This window comes from Cupressus sempervirens, chromosome 10 (assembly GCF_028749045.1).
Source record: "Cupressus sempervirens isolate cs-2001-9-10 chromosome 10, ASM2874904v1, whole genome shotgun sequence".
NCBI classification, from domain to species: Eukaryota; Viridiplantae; Streptophyta; class Pinopsida; order Cupressales; family Cupressaceae; genus Cupressus; species Cupressus sempervirens.
In genome coordinates this window covers 203,304,288-203,328,606 of record NC_143127.1, presented here as the reverse complement: position 1 = coordinate 203,328,606, position 24,319 = coordinate 203,304,288, and the positions used below count along the sequence as shown (strand labels likewise).

General features: G+C 35.2%; 1 protein-coding gene across 1 annotated transcript; it reads left to right on the top strand.

Annotated features, from left to right (window-relative positions):
• The first annotated feature begins 1,793 nt into the window (after positions 1 to 1,793).
• On the top strand, positions 1,794 to 4,538 carry LOC149533331 (two-component response regulator ORR3-like). The gene is made up of 5 exons (XM_089804598.1): positions 1,794 to 2,339; positions 2,491 to 2,570; positions 3,584 to 3,664; positions 3,783 to 3,853; positions 3,942 to 4,538. Exons 1-5 carry the CDS (start codon positions 2,156 to 2,158, stop codon positions 4,159 to 4,161), a joined length of 636 nt encoding a protein of 211 aa, XP_089660724.1. The 5' UTR covers positions 1,794 to 2,155; the 3' UTR covers positions 4,162 to 4,538.
• Positions 4,539 to 24,319: the final 19,781 nt, after the last annotated feature.

The window sequence follows — 24,319 nt, the reverse complement described above, 5'->3', positions numbered from 1 at the left end:
ATGCATTAGTTTAATAAGACCATTTTAAAATGATTAATTCTTACTGATTAAAGCATGAAATTAAAAAAGTATCACAATAGTACTTAGCCTATAGTACTAATAATGTCAGAATTAACATTTTGTAAATTATTTTATACATGTCTAACACAATAAATAATGATGCATTTCTTGTGCAGGACATTCTCAAATTAGTGATTATAACTAAAAGTATGTTTATGATTACTAGTAGGTTTCTAAGATATTGGAAGACATTTTTAAGTAATAATGATTTTTACAAGCCTAAGATGAGTAAGGACATAACTAGGAATTTCATTAATGCTTAGATTTTTTTTTTAGCGTGGTTGAATTGAGTGAAGAGATAATCATATTCACGCTTTTGGGTAAGATTGGCAATGATTTTATTAGCATCAACGCTCCAGATCGTACTCAATGAGAGCACTAAGAATGTGAAGAAATGGATCATTAAGTATGATGGATCATCATTTTTTTCACATATCTAGCTCTCTTCCTAATGATGGATCACTGATTATGATCAGATTGATGCTAGTAAACGCATGATATTAATCTTTCCCAGAAGCATGGAAATAAGATCATGGATTGTGGAAATCTGTTATCAACAAGAAGAAGATATTTTTTAAAGTTTGAAGTGATTTCTATACTCCATTATTAAGATTGATGCACTTTTTAGATTTGATTACATTTCATATTTTAAACATTTTAAGTTTCCGATCACACTCTCTACTCTTTACTCTTTGATCCATTATTATAAAGAAGTACCAAATGATCAAATTTCTTCTTTGTCAAAATTTGATACAATTTAACCTTGACAAGTGCACTAAATTAACAATAACAACTACCAATACTAACTATAAAAAAAACTTCCCTTTCTTATTAAATAATATAGGTATCTTAAATAACATAGGTTTCTTAGATAACTATAAAAGAACATTAGATTTAAAAAAAAAAAAATACCACGATATTAGTAAAACAAACTATTTATTATCTAGCACGGCAGATAGCAGCAATTGTTTTTCTTAGTTTAATCAGCCTCTTTGTAAATGTTACATTTTTATTCTGTTATTTGTGTTCCAATTATTATATTCTAATTTTAGCTTTTTTCTGAAAAAAGAAAACCTATTTATTATCAGTGCAATTAAAACATTAGCACTTATTTTCCGATATCTATCCTAATAACAGTAGTTAATAATATCTGGTATAGGGAATTAACCTGGTGGAAGGGGGACACCCTTTTAACTTCATTCTATAGAGGTTACCCGTCCGCGTGGTAACAGTAACACCGAGATTTACGCCTCGGTATGGTAAAAACTTTTCCCCCGGCGTCAAATCATTTTGACCGGCTATCGTTTTCGCCGCCAGGAATCGGACGGTGGAGGCGGAGTACGGGGTGTGCCGACGGCGATGGGCCGTCCGATGAGACGGCGGCGAGGGGCATCATTGTTCTGCGATCTCAGGTCATGTCGGGCCGTAGAAAATGATTTACTGTTTACCTTCCCATATTTCCCTTTCTTTTTAACGCGGCGGATTTGAAAGTAGATTAAAATTCATCGGAATTGGAGCCGGGGCAGGCAAGCCGGCAGAGTGGGGTATAGAATATAAGGGGGTTTTAATTTGGAGGGGATTTTGGTGTCGGCGGGATGAGATTGGCCGACAATTGACAGACAAATATCAAGACTTACTCTTTCTGTCTGCTGTCATATCCCGCCTGCCTGGCGTGGGCCCCAGGGCTTAGATTTTGTGACTGCCCTTTTGGGTCCACGTCAGCTAGGGGATGCGTGTGCAGAGCGCCCCGGATTTGACCTCACGACCTCTGGATACTTGAGCTGGAAGCTATTACCAGTAGGCGTACGGTTTGTTTGTGTGCAATGATAGATTTTTTATATAGGCCTGGGCTGCTATTATAGGCTGTGGAGATACATACATACGTTCGGAGTAATTGTTGAGGGCTTTAAAGTCGCGCAGGTCGGCAGTTCGAATCTCTTCGACGGCGGTTTCCGTGAAGGAGGGGAAGGGTGGGGCTTTTATTGCCTGCGGTTTGCTGCAGGCGGATCTGAATTTATAGTCCGATAGATTTGCCATGTAGCAGGGGCTTATAAGAGAGTGGCCAGGAAATAGAGCGTACCTTGAAGTCTGCAATATGGCTGCAAAAAGGAAGGGAGAGGGGAATGAGGAGACGGAGGCCGAGGTTGTTTGTGGAGGTTCTCCTGCGAGTGATGCTCATGGTGTAGAGAGCTGTGAAGCTCATCATGTCTTGGCCGTTGATGACTGCGTGATCGATCGGATGGTCATTAAACGACTTTTGCGGACGGATTCTGTTAAAGGTTTGTGTTGTTTGCTCATAAGATTGAAAATTTATGCCGTCTCTCTATGATCGCTGTAGAATAACGCGTTTTTGTGAATCTCGTCAGTCTTTGTTTGCTTTATAATGTCTTGCCTTGCATTTGTGCTAACGGTGGCTTGTTTTGCTTTCAGTTACTGCGGTTGAAAGCGCTGCGAAGGCTCTGGAAGTGCTTGGAGTGGACGAAGCGCAACCTCCCGGGGTTTCGAATCATGTGAGTTTAAATATCAACTGTAGGTTTTAGTATTTATGTAAATATAGACTGTGGGCTTCAGTGATCCTGTAAATATCGACTGTAGGTTAAGTATTTATGTTAATATCGACTCAGCGCTTAGTATTGGTGTGAATAGCGAGTTCAGGTTTTAGTATTTAATTGAAAAGTGAGTTCAGGCTTTAGTATTTATGTAGAACAGGATGATCTGGATCCATTTCCAGCCTGTGTGAAAGCATTTGCAGTTTTGCAGCGTTTTGTTTGAGCGTATAAATCGTATTTGTGAGGTTTCTTCTGTTTTCAAGGTTCAACGATCGAGTCTTGCGAGGGACGGATAGTGCAAGGTCATACTTTAGCGCGAGTACTTTCGTTTACAGTGCAGCTGGCGTTGGGATTTAAACTAAGTCCGAGCTTGAACTGTACAGTTCAACAGCGACGTTTTATCTTTTTACTCGAATTTTGTGTTCTTGATGACTTTCGAATTATTTAGATTCAAGGTTCGAGGATTCGAGAGACGCAACAGTCGGGGAAGATTAAATCGAATATGTAGGGAAATTAGTAATCGAATTTGATCTTCTTGGGTTAATATTTATCTTAAGCAAGAAGAATTAGAACTTAGAACTCGACTGTTACGAATTTTGCTTAATGTTGTCCTGCTTTTCGTCTACTGCGGGCTAAAATGCTTCTGGAATGGGGAAAATGCTTCGAAGCATTTAGCTGACAAAGCCAAAGCTCTGGTTGAAATATTTAAATATTTACTCTTAACGGTCGATTTTCTCATTAACTGAGAACTAAAATTCATACGACTGTAGGAGTTTAGCACGATATTTTCCTGCTCTTCATTCATGTGCGGGTTCAAGTGTTTCTTTTAAAGCGAAAATACTAAAGAGATTTTAGCTATTATGTAAAAGCTCTGGTTAAAGTTTCCTTAAGTGTCAATAGTCAGAAGATCGACTTTCGAGACTGAAAAGGCCAGTCCAAATTCAATAATTTTTTCAAATGTTTTAACAATGCAGGAAGCATTCAAATATAGCATGATCATTACAGACTACTGCATGCCAGGGATGACCGGCTACGACCTTCTCAAGAAACTCAAGGTTCAACACCACCTTCAAAATCATTAATATTTCTCTGATTTCTTTCATTTTCTCACCATCTCCAGGGGACTTTTTAAGTTTTAATTTAATAACATGACATTATTTTGTGTGCCTGTAGGAAATCAAACGATTGAAGGACATACCGGTTGTGATGATGTCATCTGAGAATGTACCTCACCGGATTCAAAGGTAAGATGAATCTTTTCACTATACTATATAGTAATCCATAGCTTGTTAATTTTAGAGAAGAAAATCACTCCAGATGAATTCAACACAGATGCATGGAGGAAGGAGCCAAGGATTTCATCATCAAGCCTGTACAGTTGCAGGATATCCAAAAGCTGATAAATCACATTAAGTTAGAACAACCAGTAACTAGCAATCCCAGTACCAGTGCTGCCATTGTCAGTGCCTGCAAAAGAAAGAGAAGCAAGGTGGTTCCACAAGACTCGGAGAGTCGAGTAAGACCTCGCATTGGTGGCGTTGCAGTAGCGTAAATTTGTCGATAAATTTTGTGAGGAAAAGCTGAATCTGAATAAATCTATCCTCGACTACTAAAGACGTGAAATCCTTTTGGGATATACCGCAATAAGTATACTGAAGTTGGTTTATTAAACCTTATTTTTCTAGCAGATATTAAATCTTGACGTTTTTTTTTTGTAATATCATATATGTGATCAGTTCATGTTTGGCAGCCATATCTCCAGCTTTGTTATTTCTGTGTACATTCTTTAGTTGGAAGTTGAGGTCGCAGGATTTTGACGGGGATATTTACAATCCAAAAAAGTAATGGCATTGTCTGTATCTACAATGATTTTTATATTAAACAAAACCGCCGGACCAAGATATAATATACACGTTACATTTTCAAGTATTTTTTTAATGTTTGATCTATGGTTACTTGGGATTGCTGTACTTTGGCATGCATTGCCAGCTTGCCTTCCTACAGGTCTGCATGCTCACAGTTAAAGTGCGTAAAGAAATAAAATACAATATTACTGCCAAGTTTCTTACAGGCTCTAAATTCGGTGGAACTTCAATGCATGCTGCCAACTATTTTTACTCCTAGAGATAACCATCTGTAGTTAAAACTATCTTGAGCTTCAAATTGGCAACATTTAGTAGTGTTTCAGCTATACTCAGATTCTTTGATTTTAACCCATTTTGGGGGTAATGCTCTGGTAATGAATAGATATGAACATTTTGTAGTGTCCCAGCTATTCATTGGTTTTAGCCCATTATTATTATGGCAGTTTTGTGGCAATGAATAGGTATCAATGCTATCGAGGCATTCGACAGACCTGTCATTCTTGCCCGTCCTCGTGCTTCGCGTTCTTACTCCACTCTTTTTATATCAATATACTCTTCCTTCATGATGATCTTTGATTCACTCAATTATTATTAATATTATATATAATGGATGGGCATTTGGTTAGTTCGACCATGAAAATTTGATATGGCTGGACCACAACATCATATCATTCAATGTGGAAATCTGCTGCCGCACAAACCCCATTTGAGTCAATGGAATAGCTAATCTATCTATGGCAACTTTCCTCGATTATACAAGGATTATAAGTAGTATACTGCTGTGGCCTTTAATGGATCTTACAGACGAAAGATTTCTGCTATTACTCAAATAGTTATGGAATGGGCATCATTAAGTGTTTTCACATCATTGTCTTTATTCTAAAAAGCAATTACCTGGCTTTAGTCAAAGGCAGTGCAGGACAGGACTTTGGTCCCAAATGTGCAGGTTGTCGTTATTAAAGGATAATTGTGAATTTGCTAAGTTAATTTCAGCTTGTGAGCCTGTAGCTTGGCTTTGTCACGCAGTTTATCTTGAAAATAATGAATCGGAAGATCAACGTGGATACATAATTACCCAGTGATCTATTGCTGCGATAGCGAAATCATTACTCGGAATTATTTCATGACTCGGAGCACTCTAGACCATTGAATTCCCTTTTTAGGCAACTTACTGCAAATCAGCAACTAGATTTAAATGGTGGATCCCTAAATTCAGTGTACTCGATGGTTTTTTAAAAAAAAATTGTACTAAGATTTGTTATTAGATTGAATTAAGATTTTTTGTTATGATAATTTTTAAAAAATTGTAGTAAGATTTGTTATTGGATTGAAGCAGAGTGGATTCCTGTACTGGATGATAATTGTACTAAGATTTGTTATTGGATTGAATTAAAATTTTGTTATGATAAATTGTACTAAGATTTGTTATTGGATTGAATTAAGATTCTGTTAGAAGCAGCACTTGGGCAATGTCTATACAGCCACGAAAATGCACTTCCTTATGAAGGAGAGGACTTAGATTTTTTTTTGAAAAGTTCAAAAAAACAATGTAAAGGGAGTTCATTTTCGTGGCTATATAGCCACGGGCCAGCACTTGCATCTTAAAAAGGTGCAAGGATTACATTGATAATTTTATATATAAGATATAAGATAATGTTATCATATTGTTGATATGGTGTGTTTAATTATAATCTTTTGTGGGTGCACCTTAAAAGAATGCAAGGATTACATTGATAATTTTATATGTAAAATATAAGATAATGTTATCATATTGTTGATATGGTGTGTTTAATTATAATATTTTGTGGGTGCACTAAAACATTAGTAAATATGTTTTTCCATTAATTTTTTAATGGGTTGTACTGATAGCGATAAATATTTAGTATTATGTCATGTATGCCAAATAGCTACAATCTTGTTTCTTAATGCTAGGGGATTGAGATGTGATTCTTCTATTTTTCATTTAATTGTGTATGGATGATTTTGCATTTTACCATATTGCTCAAATGTTGTATTTTTAATGTTTGTAAGAATCATTAGTAGCTTCCAATCATCCTTTGCTGGATTTGCATCTCGAATATTCTTTAACATTCAATGAAATTGCTCTCCTATATATTGAGAAGTTGTTTGCAAAGTATCAATTGTTGTGAATTGGTTCCACAATAACTTAATATTAGAATGTGATTTGTATATAGGTTTAGTTGAGCTAAGTCATCAAATAGTTTCATTGAAAACTCAATCAAATATGTATGTTGTTGATAGAGAAAGACTTCATGTACCTTGTTGTTAACTTTGAGGAGCATCTTTGGTCCTATAAAGCCCATCTCATCTATAAGAATAATATATTTCATTTCTTTTTGTAATGTGGTTAATGTTTGTTTTTGTAATGGTTGCATCTCTTTATTAGGGATTTTGAGCATTGATTGTATTATTGAAGCATGTATGTTAAATGCAACAACCTCTATTGGTGCTAGTGTGAGTAATTGGCTCTTACTTTGTGATATATAGTTGTTTAATACCTCTTGGATACATGAAATTAAGTACGATTTCTCCTTGACCTGTACAATCATGAGCAATGTTGGATCAAATTTTTTTTTTATGAACATCAATAATTAGTAGTCCTAGCTTATGCTTTGGTGATAAGTTAGACATATCATGCTTAGTTCTTGTTGGTGGAGCTTCATTGTACTCGATCATTTTCTTGCCATGAATAAAATGTGTAGTGGTTCCATGTAAATGTAATGTGATTGTACTATGACCCTATTTATAGCTTTTATCAAACTTGCAATTTCTAGCATTATCAAGGTCATTTAGTGATATAACACTTGTTGGGCCCATTTGGGAGAGGAGTTCTCATTCGTTGATGTTCATTATTCCATATGCATTATTATTCGATGTTTGATGCTCTTCAATCTCTTCTTTTGAGCTATTGTCTTGATCAATGATGCGATTTATGTGCCATATGTTATATCTCGTAGTGTATAGCTATATCCAATTTGTGATTATCAAGTCTTTTGTGAGGCCTATATCGCTTTCTTTATGATTGAAGTATTTATGTAATAATAACTCGCTCTAGCGAAATTGTTTCAAAGTGTTATGAAGTGCGTATTGGGATTGTGTAGAGATTTGGATATCCATTAACAATTGCCTCTATTGTTTTGTTTTTTCCACTTGCATCTCGCGTGATTTGTTGCATATGAATACGTCCTTGCAAAGTCAAGTAGTGCTAAATTTTGTAACTCTAAAGAACACTCCATATAAGAATCTAAGTAGTTGGGTTGTATATTGCTACTTTTTGATGTTTTAATTATATGATGCAACACTTTTTTTTGTCCAACATTTAAAGAGATGAAAGGCCTACACAATGAGGAGTTTCTCTAGCATGTGACATGCCTTGTGTGCTCCTATATCTCACTCTACAATAATTGTTGTGAAGTTTGATCAGTCTCTAAGTGGAAGATTGTTGTGATGTGGAGCCTAATCAGACTTAAGGATTTATTTAGTTCGGTTTCCCTCCAAATTATTTCTATGGGGTTTTGGGGGTAACACCCCCCCAAGATGGGAGTAAGGGGCAATGCCCAAGCAGTACAAGGTGGGGTTGAGGGGAAACGCCCTTGTGGGGTTTTTTTTTTTTTTTTTTGGGCGGTGGGGGTTGGGTGTTGCCCTTGAAGCCAAAAATGATCTTATATTGTAAAAGGTGTTAGCTACTATTTTTTCTTTTGGATGACTTATTTTAGCCCTAATTTTGTAAGCAACAAAAACTTGTATAAAATGGCTTAGGGTTGGAGATTTCATAATGTATGGTGATATTGTAGCTTCTTACAGCGGTATATTGTAGCTTCTTACAACGGTATTGAGTTGTAAGAGATTGTAGATTGTAATCATTGGATGGTAATAATATTGGATTTGTTGGTGGATGTAGCTCAGGGATTGGGTGAACCACATTAAATTTTGGTGTCTTGTGTTCTCTTTTGGGTGCTTTATTACTTTTTGATATTGGCTATATTCACATGTAATTGTTTTTTTTTATTTGTGGTTAATCCTGTTAATCGTAACAAGTGGTATTAAAGTCAGAGGATTGTCATTTTTTTTGCTATACTTTGCAAGAAGGTCTCACGGTTGAGTGAGAGTATCATGGTTTAGTGAGAGCAATGACAGGCGAGGTTAAGTTGAAAGTTGAGAAGTTTAATAGGCAAAACTTTTAGTTACAAAAAATACAAATGAAGGACTATATTTATCAAAAGGATTTATGGAAGCCATTGGAAGGAAAAACAAAAAAACAAGGAACTATGATAGATGAGGACTAAGAGATTTTAGACAGAAAGGCACTTGGAAGTAAGTATTATGCTTGGCACCATCAGTGACATTTAGCATTACAAAAGCGAAGAACCTTAGCGAAACTGTATGAAAAGACTTTCACTTCAAACAAGGTATTTCTCATGAAGTGTTTATTTTATATGAAGATGGTAGAAGGTGGATTTGTTGCAGGTCATTTAAATGAGTTTAATAATGTTACTAGTCAGTTATCTTTTGTGAATGCCAATTTTGATGAAGAAATTTTAGGGCTTTCTCGATTTTGTGTTCTTTGCCTAAAAGTTGGAATGGCTTAATAATGGTTGTGAGTAATTCTATTTCCGGATCTAATACTCTAAAATTTGATGATGTGATTGGTGTTATTCTGAGTGAGGAAATTTGTAGGAAAACTTCAGGTGGATTTACACCAGTGCTTTGAACGCACAAAATAGAGGCAAAATGATTGAGAGAGAAAATATTTCTAGAAATCATGGGAAATCAAGAGGAAAGTCGAAGGGAAGAGGTCTCAATCCAAAGTACCGAGAGATTGTTGGTATTGTGGAAATCTAAGGCATAAGAAAGAAGATTTTTGAACTCAAAATAACAATGAAGGAGATAAACAAGATGAGAACAAGGAGGCAAATGTGGTAAGTAACAAATCTAAAGAGGATGCTTTGCTTCTTTCTTTAGAAAATGTTATTGATTCATGGATTTTAGATTCAAGGGCTCCATTTCATGCTAGACCTCATAGAGGTTATTTTATTGATTATGTCCAAGGGGATTTTGGGCTTGTTTATTTGGGGGATAATGAACTTGGTCAAATTGTTGGAAAGGAAAAAGTTATTTTCTTGATTATGTCCAAGGGGATTTTGAGCTTGTTTATTTGGCAGATAATGAATCTGGTCAAATTGTTGGAAAGGAAAAAGTTAAGATTAAGTTGCAGAATGAGAATCATTGGCTACCACATGAGGTAAGACATGTTCCAAGATTGAGTAGGAATTTAATTTCAGCAAGACAACTCACTGATGAGGGTTGTGTAGCTTCTTTTAATAACCAAAATTGAAAGGTTTCAAAAGGTTCCCTTGTAGAAAAACATACGAAAGTAGACATCTTATATATTTGTATAGGTTATACTGTTCCTTCGACTTTAATTATTTCAGAGAAAAATAAATGTTCAGGAACAATTGCTATAGTTGAGTAGGAGAACAAATAGTTGCTGTAGATTCTGATACAATGTTGTGGCACTACAAACTTGAGCATAAGAGTGAGAAATGTATATAATTATTTTATTGAAAGTAAGTTTTACCAAGTCTAAAATGTGTCAATATGGATTTCTGTGAAAGTTGTGTATGGAAAACAAAAGAGAGTGAGTTTTGTGAAGAGTGGGAAGGAAAAATAATAATGAGAAATTAGAGCTTGTTCATACAAAGGTATGGGGACTAGATTATGTATCTTCCCTTGGTGGCTCTCATTATTATGTTACATTTATTGATGATGCAACCAGAAAAGTATGAGTTCATTTTCTTAGACAAAAATATGATGTATTTTAAACTTTTAAGAAATGAAAATGCTTGGTAGAAAATGAGATTGGTAAGAAATTAAAAATGTCTCAAATTTGATAATGGTGGTGAGTATTGTAGTAATGAATTTGAAGAGTATTGCTCCACTAATGGTATTTGTAGACAAAAAACTGTTATAAGGACTCCATAGAAATGGAGTGGTTGAACGCATGAACATGACAATAATGGAACATGCAAGGAGCATAAGGTTGCATGCTGGGTTGCCCTTAAACATGTGGGTGAAGACTGTCAATACTGTTGTATATTTGATGAATAGAGGTTTCTCTACTCTTTTGAGCTGTGGTATTCCAGAGGAAGCATGAATTGGTAAGAAGGTGAGTTATTCTTTTCTCAAAACCTTTGGTTGTGAAGCATTTGCACATATATATTCTGAAAATAGAACCAAGCTAGAAGCTAAGTTAAAGAAATGTGTATTTGTTGGATATGGCATTGATGAATTTGGTTATAGGCTTTGAGATTTTCAAAATTGTAAAATTATAAGTAGGGATGTCATATTCAATGAGAAAGTGTTGTACAAAGATCTGTTGCAACAACATGAGAAGAAAGAAAATGATTATGTAGTGCTAGATGATACTTCAAAAGATGTCATTCCAGCAGTTTCTCATGATCTACAACAATTGCAACAACAAATACCACACACACCAATGAATGTTAGACAGTCAATAATGCTAATTAGACCTCCAAAAAGATTTTCTCCTTCTTTGTATTCTATTTTACTTATTGATGCCGGTGAAATTGAATGTTATGATGAAACTATGTAGGTGGATACAAATATTTAGTGGGAGTTTGCAATGAAAAAAGAAATGGACTCTTTGTTGAAAAACAAGACATGGGATTTATGCAAGTTGCTTGCAGGTAAAAAGGATTTATATAATAAATGGGTTTACAGGTTGAAAGAAGATAGAGTTAAGAAAATATTTAAAGCCATATTAGTTGTAAAAAGATTCACACAGAAAAAGGATAGTGACTATGATGAGATATTTTCTCCTATTGTTAAAATGATTTTTATTTGTACTATTTTAAGTATTGTGGTTACTGAAGATTTGTATTTGGAGCAGCTTGATGTTAAAACAACCTTTTTTTCATGGTGATTTAGATGAAGAGATATATACAACACAACCATAAGGATTTGAGGTCCAAGGTAAAGAGAATCTAGTGTGTAGATTGAAGAAAAGTTTATATGGCTTGAAACAAGCACCTTGGCGGTAGTATCTGAAATTTGACAATTTTATCCATGAACATGGATATAGTAGGTTTCATTCAGATCATTGTGTTTACTTTAAGAGGTCATATGATGACAACTACATTATTTTATATTTATATGTTGATAATATGCTTGTAGTTGGGTTTAACATGGATCACATTAAGGGGTTAAAAGAATAGTTATCACAATTATTTTCTATGAAGGATTTGGAGGCAACAAAGAAAATCCTTGGTATGAAAATTTGGAGAGATAGGAAAAACAAAAAGCTGTCATTATCTTAGGCTAATTATATTGTAAAGGTGTTGCAACGTTTCTCTATGGAGAATGCTTAGCACACCTGTACCTGGTTATTTGAAATTGACTAAAGAGATGTGTCCAAAGATACAAGAAGATGAGGCTAAGATTTTCAAAGTACCTTATGCTTCAGCTATAGGAAGCTTGATGTATGCTATGGTATGTACAAGGCCAGATATTACACATGCAGTGAGAGTTGTTAGTAGGTATATGGGTCATTTTGGAATTGAGCATTGGAATGCAGTTAAATGGATTCTCAGATATTGAAGAGGAACATCCAGTAAGTGTTTACATTTTGGGGCTCTACTACTTATTTATAGAGCTATGTTAACTCAGTCTTGGCAGGGGACATTGATACTTGGCGAAGTACTATTAGTTATGTATTTACTCTTGGCGGGGTAGTAGTGAGCTAGGTTTCTTGGTTACATAAGGTTAATGCTTTATCCACTATAGAGGCAGAGTATGTTGCTACTACAGAGACAACCAAGGAGATGAGATGGCTTTTGTTCTTCATGGAAGAATTGGGACACTCACAAAGTGATAAATATTTGTTCACGTATAGTTAGAGTATCATTCATTTTGTAAAGAATTTTGCTTTGCATTCAAAGACAAAATACATATAGTTGCGGTATCGTTTCATTTAGTCAGTTTTGGATGATGGACAGTTAAAGATAGAGAAGATACATACAAATAATAATCCAACACATATGTTTACCAGGGCAATAACAAGGGAGAAGCTGAATAGAGTATGTTGCTGCTACAGAGATAACCAAGGAGATGAGATGGCTTTTGTTCTTCATGGAAGAATTGGGACACTCACAAAGGGATAAGTATTTGTTCGCGTATAGTCAGAGTATCATTCCTTTTGTAAAGAATTTTGCTTTGCATTCAAAGACAAAACACATAGTTGTGGTACCGTTTCATTCAGTCAGTTTTGGATGATGGACAATTAAAGATAGAGAAGATATATACAAATAATAATCCAACAGATATGTTTACCAAGGCAATAACAGGGGAGAAGTTGAACTCCTCTTTAGCTTCAATTCATCTTCTAAGCTGAACAAAATAAAAGAACAATAGAGTCTAGGGTGGTTTGATATTCCAGTGGGAGCTACAAGTTTAGCAGTGCTATGATTAGTCTCTAAGTGGGAGGTTATTGTTGTGGAGTCTGATCAGTCTCCAAGTGGGAGATTGTTGTGATGTGGAGCCTAACCAGACTTAGAGGTTTATTTGGTGTGGTTTCCTCCCAAATTATTTCTATAGGGGGTTGGGGGTTAGCGGCCCCAAGATGGGGTCAAGGGGCAGTGCCCCAGGTGTGCTCGCTATTGCAGTACAAGGTGGGGTTGAGGGGGAACGCCCCCACAGGAGTTTTCGGGGGCAGTGCCCCCAAAGCAAAAAATGACCTTATATTGTAAAAGGTGTTGGCTGCTATTTTTCTATTGGATGACTAATTATAGCCCTAATTTTGTAAGCGACAAAATTTGTATAAAACTGTAGACACTTAAAATTATCCTAAACACTATATTAATTCATTAATATTGCCCGTGACATTGTAATTAATTCATTATATTGCTCACATTCTTCTACTTATTTGATTAAATTATTTTAATTAAATGAGTTCATTCTCCTAAGTATTTAAATTTAATTTAAATGCTCCTAGTATAATGTGTTAAATTAATTTAACACATGATCCTCCATCATCCCTTTTTAAAAAATAAATTTTGTTTATTTAATCCCCACATCCTATTAATTCCTCTAAACCCATGATTAAATTAAATCATATTTAATTTAGTCTTAAACCTATCCTAAAACCTAGTCTACAACCATCACTCTCATCCTTCTAAGCCTACCCACTACTTAATCCCACTTTATTAACCTAAATCCCTTTCTAAACACTTTTTAGCTCCTAAGAGTTTGCTCACATGTGTGAGAAGCTCTTGATCCAATAAAGCTTCCACCTCTTGCACATTTGTCCCCCACTCCTTCCCCCAAGGTTGCTCACACATGTGTGAGCACACCTTGAGCCTCTCAAACATTAAAGGCTCTTTTTGACTTTTGCATGGCTTGTCCTTTTGTCCATGTGTCTCCTTTGTGGCACCTATGTGGATGCCACATAGATGCCACCTCCCCAAGGCCTCTCTCAAGCTTATAAATAGAGCCCTTGTCTCAAGCATTTTCCATCTCTTCCATATGCATTGTTATCATGCTAGTTTATAGTTAGAACTTTCTAGAGATTTTATGCATAGTTACTAACCCTTTGGTAGTTATTTATTTCTTGCATTTCTTTGCATATTCATGATAGTATTACATTCTTAGATTTGCTTTCTACATCCATTTCTATTATCCATTGAGTGCTCTCAAGAATGGTTGCTTCCATAGCCATCTCTTGAAGTATTCTTCATCATTTAGCTTCGTTGCATATTCATTATTGCATCTTTCATCATCTTGGAATTCATAGTTGTGTTTGGGGAGAGCACACTCACATCCTTCCAATCTAAAACACACCAACATGGCCTCTCATAGGTGCCTTTGTTGAGCTGTTTGAGGTTGCATGAGGACTTGATTTATTGGTTGCTTGGAGTTGCAAAACTCAAGCATAATATTAGCTATGTTTCATTTTGTCTTGGATATCTTAATCTCTATGTCCAACTAATGTTTGTTTGTTAACTCTTGCTTCCAATAGGTCAAATTCTCTTGCATACATTTTGGCACGCTTGGTGGAACCCACGTCCCTGTTTTCATTTCAAAAATCTATCAAGAATTTGCAGTCCATCTCAAAAAACTTCGCTTTGTCGTCTGTGTTGAACGCAGTGTCGTCTATGTTCTATCATCTACGCAGATTCGCATCTTCGCATGTTCATTTTTAATTTGAAAAAAAAATCTATTCTGTCATCTCTGAAGTTTGTTTTGTCATCTCTGACGTCTATTTTGTCGTCTACGCCTGTATACTGTCGTCTGCGCTTTTCTAACAACTTTCTATTTTGTCGTCTGTGCTTTTCTGGTGACCTTCTATTCTATCATCTTCGATTTTTGTTTGTTTGTTTTAAAAAAAAAAAAGTATAAATCAAATTTTGACCTTTCGTAGTTCCGTAGGAATTGGGTCATTCTAAGCTTATTTACATATAGAAAAAAAAATAAAAAAAAGTTAAAATAAATTTTGCCATAGTAAAGCCTTCATTTTGGTATTCTTCTTGTGAAGCTAATCAAGTTTATTTTTTTCTTGCAGATTGAAACATTTTAAACACCTAACCATATTTTCTTGCAGGTTTTTCTTAATGTTTTATTGCTTTTAGGAATTAACCTTGAAAGACTTAAAATAAAAACAATAGTGATTTTTATTATTAAGGAAGTCTGTAGTGATCTTTATCACTTTAAACTTAGGGGTTAATGAACATGTATGTTTAGTCACTTTCATTTGAATGTATGATGCAAGTTAATAAGTAAACCCTAAACACACTCTTGAATGCCTGAAGGAAAACTTTTGTGAATGCTCACACTTTTGTTGGAATGCATGTTTAGGGTAGCAAACATTTGGATTTGGTGCATAAAAAGAACTCACACTATCTTGAATGCATTAAGGGACAATTGACATGTATGCCTAGGTTAGAACACATTTGGAATTGGTGCTTAAAATGAACTCACACAATCTTGAATACCTTAAGGGAAATTGATTTTATTTTCAGCAATTTGCTTATGACACGCTCGATTTACTTTCTTGTTGACGAATCTACGCTTTTCATTTATGTTGACGACGATTTCAAGTTGGAAAGAACATTGTATGCTTTAAACACATGTGTCTTCAAATAGATTACAAAACCTAATGTTTCATTGAGAAAGAACGCGTGTCTGTTAAACCCTAAGGCCACTTACTTATTCTCTCCCCTCGCGCCTTTGGGTGATCTTGGGTGCACAAGAAATAAGTGGTCTTATTTTTCTTTTTAGGAAGCCTGCTTGGGGATTTCATCACCCCTTGGGACGACCTCAACTCCAGTGTTCTGGCGGAGTATAAATATCGGAAGGTGAATCGAAAGAGACCTCTCTTGGAAGTAAAATATTGTCACTCTTGGCTAAGCCCCAAAGAACTTTATACCTTTGGGAAGTGAAGGAGAAGATTTGGGTTACCATCTCCCCCCAATTGTGTGGCAGTATTTTCTTTCATCTACAGATTTGGGCTTTATGTACCTTGCGTATATTGAGGATGCCCTCTAGTTGATCCTTGTATATCCTAGTTGCAACCTTATAGGATTATATCCTTGTACATATTTCATTGCTTGATTTTGCATCTTAAACCTAAAAATCCAAAAAATCATAAAACATAAAAATCCAAAAAAATCGTAAAAATTCAAAATCCAAAAAAAAAAATCAATTTTTTTTCAAAAAAACAAAAACAATAAAAAGAAGCTCTCATTTTCTCCATCACTTCTTCTATCCATCCATCTCATCATCATCATGCATCTCTTGTCTTAATCACCTTCTTTATCATTCAAATCATTCCTCAAAATCTTAATCATCTCTATTCATCCAAATCATTTCCTCATCATTCAATCTCATCCATAATCTTCATCTTAATCATGGTTCATAATCCACATCAAGATCCAATTCCATCATTCAATGATTCATCCTCATGATTCTTAATTCAATCCCTTCTCAAATCCAGTCATTTATAATCAATTCTTAATTCAATACATTTACATCTTCATCCATAATCAATCTTTATAATTTCATTCACGTCTTCTTCTAATTCAATCTTTCACCAATTTTCTACTTTGGACATAGGAGCATTGTCACGAACATTGGACTTTCATTTAAATCCCACATTCACTTGTTTGCAATATCATAGGGTTTTTATCAAATCAAATCAAACCCTCATCAAATCATATCATATTGAATCAAATCAAATTCAATCCAATCAATACCAAGTCCAATCCATTTCAAATCAAATCAACACAAAGTCCAAAATTGCTCCTAGTCCTAAGTTCGTATTTCATTCATCATCAAATCTTTCATCCCTCTTCATTTAACATCCATGGATCCGAATTGGCTTAATCAAATGGTTGATGATCTTGCACAACAATATGGATTTATACCTCTTGTTCAACCTACATATCAAATCCATCCTCAACACTTCATATCCAACTCTGATCTATCTCATGTTCATTATTCTTCTACCTTTGACAAGGGAAATCCACCTCATTATCCTTCAACTACATATGATTGCATTCATAGCCCATACAATTCCTCCAGAAAAAATGCCCTTGCCAAGGATATGGAGCAACTAAAGAAATATCTTTTAGCAAGTCAACAGAAAGAGTCCACCTTCCATGCCATGTGTCCTCTTCCCCCATGTTTCGAAGACCATAGTCCTCATGTCCCATCCAACCCCAACCCTCCATGCAATCCCCTACCCATAGTTCAACCTTCACACAGTCCTCATCCTTCAAAAACATCATCCCCACACCATAAGGGGTATTTCTCATCATTCTTGGCAAAGTGTAAAATACAAAATAAAGTGATCCAATCAGCCAAAGTCATACCCCCAATTCCATCTCAAGACCTTCCTCCAAAGCATGTCATTATAGATTCCTCTTCTCCTCTAGATCCAAGCATTTCTCCATCCCATCGTTCCCCTACCCCTCAAGATCCATCTATCCCTCCTAGTCCATCTCATGATTCCCTTCCTAATCAAGATAAAGGCATTCCATGTACCACACATCTTACCATTTCCACTCCCTCTCAAGAGTTCGCTTCCGTAGATCCTCCATTTCATACTAAAGTTCCTTCCACTCCATCCACTAATACTCCTCCATTCAAGATTAAATCACTCGTATTCCATCTCATGATCCACTCATTCCACTACATGATCCTCTTTTAAGTCAAGATCAAAGCTCCCCTTCATTTGCCTTTCATGATCCCAATCCATCTCAAAATCCTATTATCCCTCATAATCCCCCTCATGATCCTCATCCTCCACATGATCTCGCCACAACTATCCAATCCACTCATGCACCTCATAAACATGGACTCGCATCTTGTGTTGAAAATAATAAGCATCCCCTTGAAGAAATCATGTCTCAAGATGTTGGTATCCATTCCACTTCTTCCAAATCCAAAATTCCCCCTTCTAAACCCAAATGTTCCCATCCTCCATATTCCAAGTCTATTTTGGGACCTTATATCCATATTCCACTTGCTTCCTCATTACCATCCATTTTGGGTCCCTGTGTTCCAAAGCCAAGCCCTTCATCCCTTCCTTCCATTTTGGGTCCTTACGTACATCCATCCACCATATCCATGTTTGCCACTTCATTCTTTCATGCTCCTAGTAAAGATCAACAAAGGCACACATCCACAAAAGGCCAATGGAAGCAAATTGGATGCTACAGAAAAAGTGAATACTACCAAACATCCACAAAAGCCCAAGGATCAACATGTCCCTTCTAAACGACATGTTCAACAAAAGAAAAATATGATCCAAAGCAAAATCAAAAGGCCACAAGGGCTAAAAATACAAAATGCAAAAATTTTGTGGATCCCAAAGCTACTTAATGTAGCAATGAATCTCAAAGAAAGATTCCAAATGACATCCAATGCTGCTAATCCAAAGGCTTTCCACATTCAGAATCTGTCCAAGCTTCCATTGTCCAAATCCATTTTGGGTCCTTATATACCCAAATCCACCATCACAAATCCATCATCTCCTTCATCCATTTTAGGTCCTTATATCCCAAAATTCAAACTCTCTCCTACATATCCTCCAAAATTTCCTCCTTTCCATCACCCTTCAAGGTGTGTGCCAATGCTGATCTTTCTGCCTTCTTCATCCACCTATTCGCAAGTCTTCCAACCTAGCATCCATCAACCATGTCTTCCTCCCACCCACTCCATCCCCTTAATCCAAACTTTTTCATAGGTCATTGTCCTCCATTACCCAATCCACTTTATTCTTCTTTTCACTATCCTACCAACATCTATGAGCAACTAATACAAATTCCTTGAAAATAATAAAGAAAGAGAAATACATATCAAGGGATACCATCCATATATCTAGATGCTTGAGTCCTCCCTTAGTTCTCCTATCATGTATCCATTGCCTTCCAATTCCGCTAGTCCATCCATTCACTTTTCCTCTTCCACTTGCACTCTATACTAGGGGCAAGTTCCATCTATACCACATTGCCTTACATATCTTCCATGCTTCCATCCACCGTTCATTATCCTTTTCCATCTTTGATCTTGACTTTCACTTTCCTTTCATCCATCCATATGCACTTTCCATGTCCCTTTCTCGCATTATCCATACATTATCCTATATACATCCATAATTCTTCCATATAGTTGATCTTGACATGTTCTCCATATCTTGCATTCCATAGTCCTTCTCATGTTCATCCATTTTCCAATCCATACTACTACATACTTCCATACCCCTTTCATATGTCCTTGGTCTTGGTTATCCCTTCCATTTCATCCACTTCATATCCCACATTTTATCCATAGCATTACCCCTTTTTCACACAATTGCCAGTGACCAATCACAAACATTTCAATACAATTCAATCAAACAATCAATTTTCGCCTTACAAGATGAATCCTTCCTACACAGGCTTAACAAATTTCACTATCAAAATCAGGTTCATGGCAAGAATCATGGACTGAATGACTACTTGGTCATAAAGTCTTTTTGTTGAATTTATCTTTGTGTATCAGTGATAGTCTCCCCAAGTGTGCCTTGATCTTCAATATCTTGGTATCATTTGAATGACTTAACTTGATTACACACATCATGTTGTGATATGATCTATTTTCATGATTCTTTAGCACATCTCTATTGGTTTTCAAATTATGGTTATGCATTGCTCACTGGGGGCAACGGGTTAGCACACTTTCCACCAAGATCCCTAACAAGACTTTAGGTGTGCCCAAACCTCTCCAATGTGTATATGTCATTTGTTCCATCATGACTCTGAAACCTACATCTATTGTGTTGAGAGTCTAGTCCATGCAAAGGAACCTTGTCATCTATGCTACTATAGCATTTGGTGCATAACTCCTTTTGCAATATCAAACTAGGGTGTGCTCTCCCATGTGAACACAACTGAATCTCATGCATTCATGTAGTTAAGTTGCATTTAGATTAATCATTAGCCAATTCACCCCGCTTCATTCTGATCTTACCAACAAGTCATGCAAGGTCATCTTTTAAGCTTTTTTCCTTTCACTTTTCCTTCCCATGTCTCTTTTCGAGAAATTGTAGCTTCTTGCAACAATATTGAGCTATAAGGCATTGCAAATTGTAATTGCTAGATGGTAATAATATTGGATTTTCTATTGGTGGACATAGCCTAGGGATTGGGTGAACTACATAAAATCTTGGTGTCTTGTGTTCTTTTTTGTGAGATCTATTATTTTCTGATATTGGTTATATTTACATGTAACTGTTATTTCCATCCTTAGTTAATCCTAATTATGACATGTCTCATGTGCTCCTATATCTCACTCTACAATAAACTTAGACAAAAAAAATTGATATGGTATGAGGGGTGCATCATCTAGTTTTTGTGTCAAATATATTCATCTGAGCACCTCAGAACATGTCTCTAACGACCTCTTTTCTTTTGCTGCATACTTGGCAATGTATTTGAGGACAAGTGTCTGAGAAACAACAAGTTGACCAATAATATTGGCCCTCCAAATTGAAAGCACCTCTAGGTTGTGGATATTTAGTCAATCACCATATCTTGCATGTTCATATTGCATCTTTCTAGTACTATTACAAGATAATGTGGATGGTTGTTATTCTTTCCATGGAGCTTGATATCTACATATTAACTTATTCCCCTTTTTGAGTAGGCACATTCATTCGCTACATTTTGTATATTTTTAGACTCGATTAATCAACTCCTCATAACTACAAGTGAAGTCTGCAATAAAAATCTCATGTGTGTTGAGCAAGAAAGGATCATTTAATGGTGATTAATACCTTGTATTACCTCTGTGAGATGCATCTCAAGGATTCCATGAATTAACACATTTATCAAAATATTACCTTTCATACTCGAATTTTGTGTTGTTATGCCAATTAACTTTGTCCATTGTTGGTGCATTTGGGAGCCAAATAAATCCATGTACATGTCTAGTTCCAAGATGTTGTCATTTAGTTATGTACCACCAATCTACTAAGCCAAGAAGCTTCTCAGTTACTTCTTCACAAAATATTGTGAACTGTTGATGAAGATATAATAATGTCATATGAGGATTATTAAGCACATTATCCAAACAATGATTGTTTATTTGTATTTCAATTGGGATATCATATGTCAACAATCTTTGTACATCATGCCATTTCATATCTGCGACACTCAATGTAAAGAAGAGGGTAGGTGTTTTGAGTTGGTTGATCATATCTGTCAATTCAATGCTACGCTCATTCTAGGATGGCCTCATGCCTTGCTTCATGGAACCAAAGTGCATGAGTTCCTTAGCTAGTTGTGTATTTGGAAGCTAGGTTAAGTGTGTGCAAAGGTTTTCAATTGTTGTTGGTATGTTCTCATCAACCTTTTTTTGACAAATATTGTTGCAATTAAATGACTATGATGACATATCATCATTTTATAAATAAAAAAATGAAACCTGGGATGTCTTCCAAATCTATGATCACATGGTATCTTATCGAGTGCAGGGTGTACTCATGCATATGCACCTCTTGCATCTGTGCTTATATTGGCAATGCAATCCCCTAATTAGGAAATAAAGATGGAAATTCTATGTCAAATAATCCTTCTGTATTATATTCATTTATAGACAATGACTCTATTGGAGGCCAATCTAAAATATCTCATGTAGCATCATCGATGTCTAATATCTGTTTCATGATGTCCTGTTCACGTTGTCTACTTGGAAGCTTGGACACCATCGAAGAAGTTTGTGTAGGAATTGTGTCATCACTATCCTCCTCAGCATAATCTTAGATGTAAGCACATATGTGTCTTATTCAGTGTTCACGATGTGTAACATGCTTGAAATATTGACCATTGCCTCAGGAAGTTGGGCCAAGTTTTCCATATTGAAAACAAAGTAATGGTAATACAAAAAAAACTTAATTTTATATTGTAATGCATCACTAAAATGGAAAATATTCACATAAAAATCATAGGAGCTTTCTTCTGTGTTCGTTCTTTGCATGATTAATATGTCTAGATCTTCGATTCTTGCTGTAACACATTTGCAATAGTCTTTATATCTTGTGGAAAACTTATTGTATGTCCATGCTATATTTGTATTGTCCCCCAAAATCATGGGATACTTTTAACAATAGATCCACCCTAGCAATAAGCATCTCTTCTACCAGTGATAACCTTTTTAGTACGGTTGGTTGTTCTCCAAGATCCATCTTATCAAGTGTTGAAAAATTATGTATACCATTTTCATTGCTACATCTTTTACATATTATAGTACGACTTGTTTGTGAGAGATGCATGCCTTGGTAACATTCCTTATATATAATACATGTTTTCTGATGAGGAAGTGTACCTAATTATTGTCAAGAATTCTTCATTATTGTCATAAATTTTGCATCAATCTGTAATGCTATACTTGGTTCCAAAGAGTTCTAGCTTTCTTTTTGCTCATGTTGTCTTTCTTGAGACTCTCAATCCCTTGTATATCTAGTTTCCTTTTCTCCTTCTATGTGACGCACATAGGAATCATTGTTGGATTTACAATGATGTAATCATTAGGCCTCATGGCATCCAAGACTTGTATTTTTTTTTTGGTTTCCTATGCATTTGGTTTTGTTCTTCTCTTTTTTGCTTTCTGTGAGATGCTATTACATCTTTATATTGAGTGTAATAGGCTCAAATTTTTTTGTGGGATTTTGTGCAACAATTTCTTGATAAGTTAACTCATTTTTGTTGATTTTTAACGTCCACGTCTTCCATCTATCAATGCATCAAATAGTTGTTGTTAATATAGTATCTCAACCATAGGTTGCTTCTTTTCACATTAATCGAATGGTATTTAAATCATTAAATATAATCTATATGTATTTATTAATAACTTTTTTTGAGTGTTAGGTATTTAAAATTACAATAAGAATAACTTTATTTGTTTTTAATTTATGTTGTTTTCTATATATAAATTTAAGTTTGCAAGACATCTTCATTCATGATGGTTAGAGTTGGATTGTGTAACTTACAGTTTGATTGTCCTAAATTAGCTATAAAGGATCACATTTAATAAAAGTTTGTTGCTAATAGCAATTTTAGTGGTCCATTAATTGTTTAGTATACAATAGGTACAAAGTACATTAGTACAATTTTACATGCTTGATAACATTTTACTCATGCTAAAACGTTCCCTCATATTGTTTCATTACATTATATATTTTTTTAATTGTAGACATCTATCTAAATGTCTAGTTCATTAACAAACCACATTTTTGAACATTTGTTTACACATTATAAGAAGCATATGCTTTAGTGAAGCTTACATGCACCAATGTGCACTATTGTGGTCCATTTTCAACATTATACATCCCCTTAATTTTTTCAAGGAAAATATTGCTCTCTAAACTAAAATCTATCTGTGAGACCTTCGTAATAGTTACCTTCACATGCTCTTCATCATTATACATTTCACTAGATTGCATGTTAATATGAATAAGTATTTCTTGTGTTGTACATCTCTAATTACCTATTCAATGAACCTTTCAACACTAGATGGTCAAATTACAAGTTGTACAATATGTTAGTAGACACCCAACCCCATCAAGTCTATTGCAGCTTCATCTAATGCAATAACTCAAATTGTCCCTATATGGCCCCATAATTTTAATTTCACTATATATCGACAAATATATTTAGTAACTACTAAGTCACATTTAGGAAAAAATAGGCTTTCATCGTTACCTTTCTCTAACCTTTTGTTGCATTATTTCCCATTTATATATTTGAACAAGCTGGATAGCAAAATTTGTCCCTTCTAAAGTATACCATGGTTTCTTTTAGAACATGGTCAAAGTCAGAGGATGACTAAGAGGCTTGTTATTTTATATAATTGATTTCCATTGTTGTGGTTGGCAATACTACAGTTCTTGATTGTCTTGTTATTTCTTGTACATTGCTACCATTTTTTGTATACCAATCCTTCAATTATTTGATTTCCTCTATAATGGGGTATATCAAAAAAATTGTTGTATTTGATGTACTTATCACTTTCCCATGGAAGCTAGAGACACACCCACCCTTAATAGTGAGCATTGTTCTTTCCTAGAGGTAATACTTTTGCTAGAGATCTACACCTCGTGTGGGCACACCCCAAACAGTAACATCAATGGTAGTGCAAGATGTATCAACCAACTTTATTGTGTGTCTCTGGACCTCTATACCATCTTTTCATTTTATTGTTGATGTTTCTTGCATGCAAACAACTCCAATAATATCAATCTTTGTATTGTTTGGCTTACTTTTGACTTCA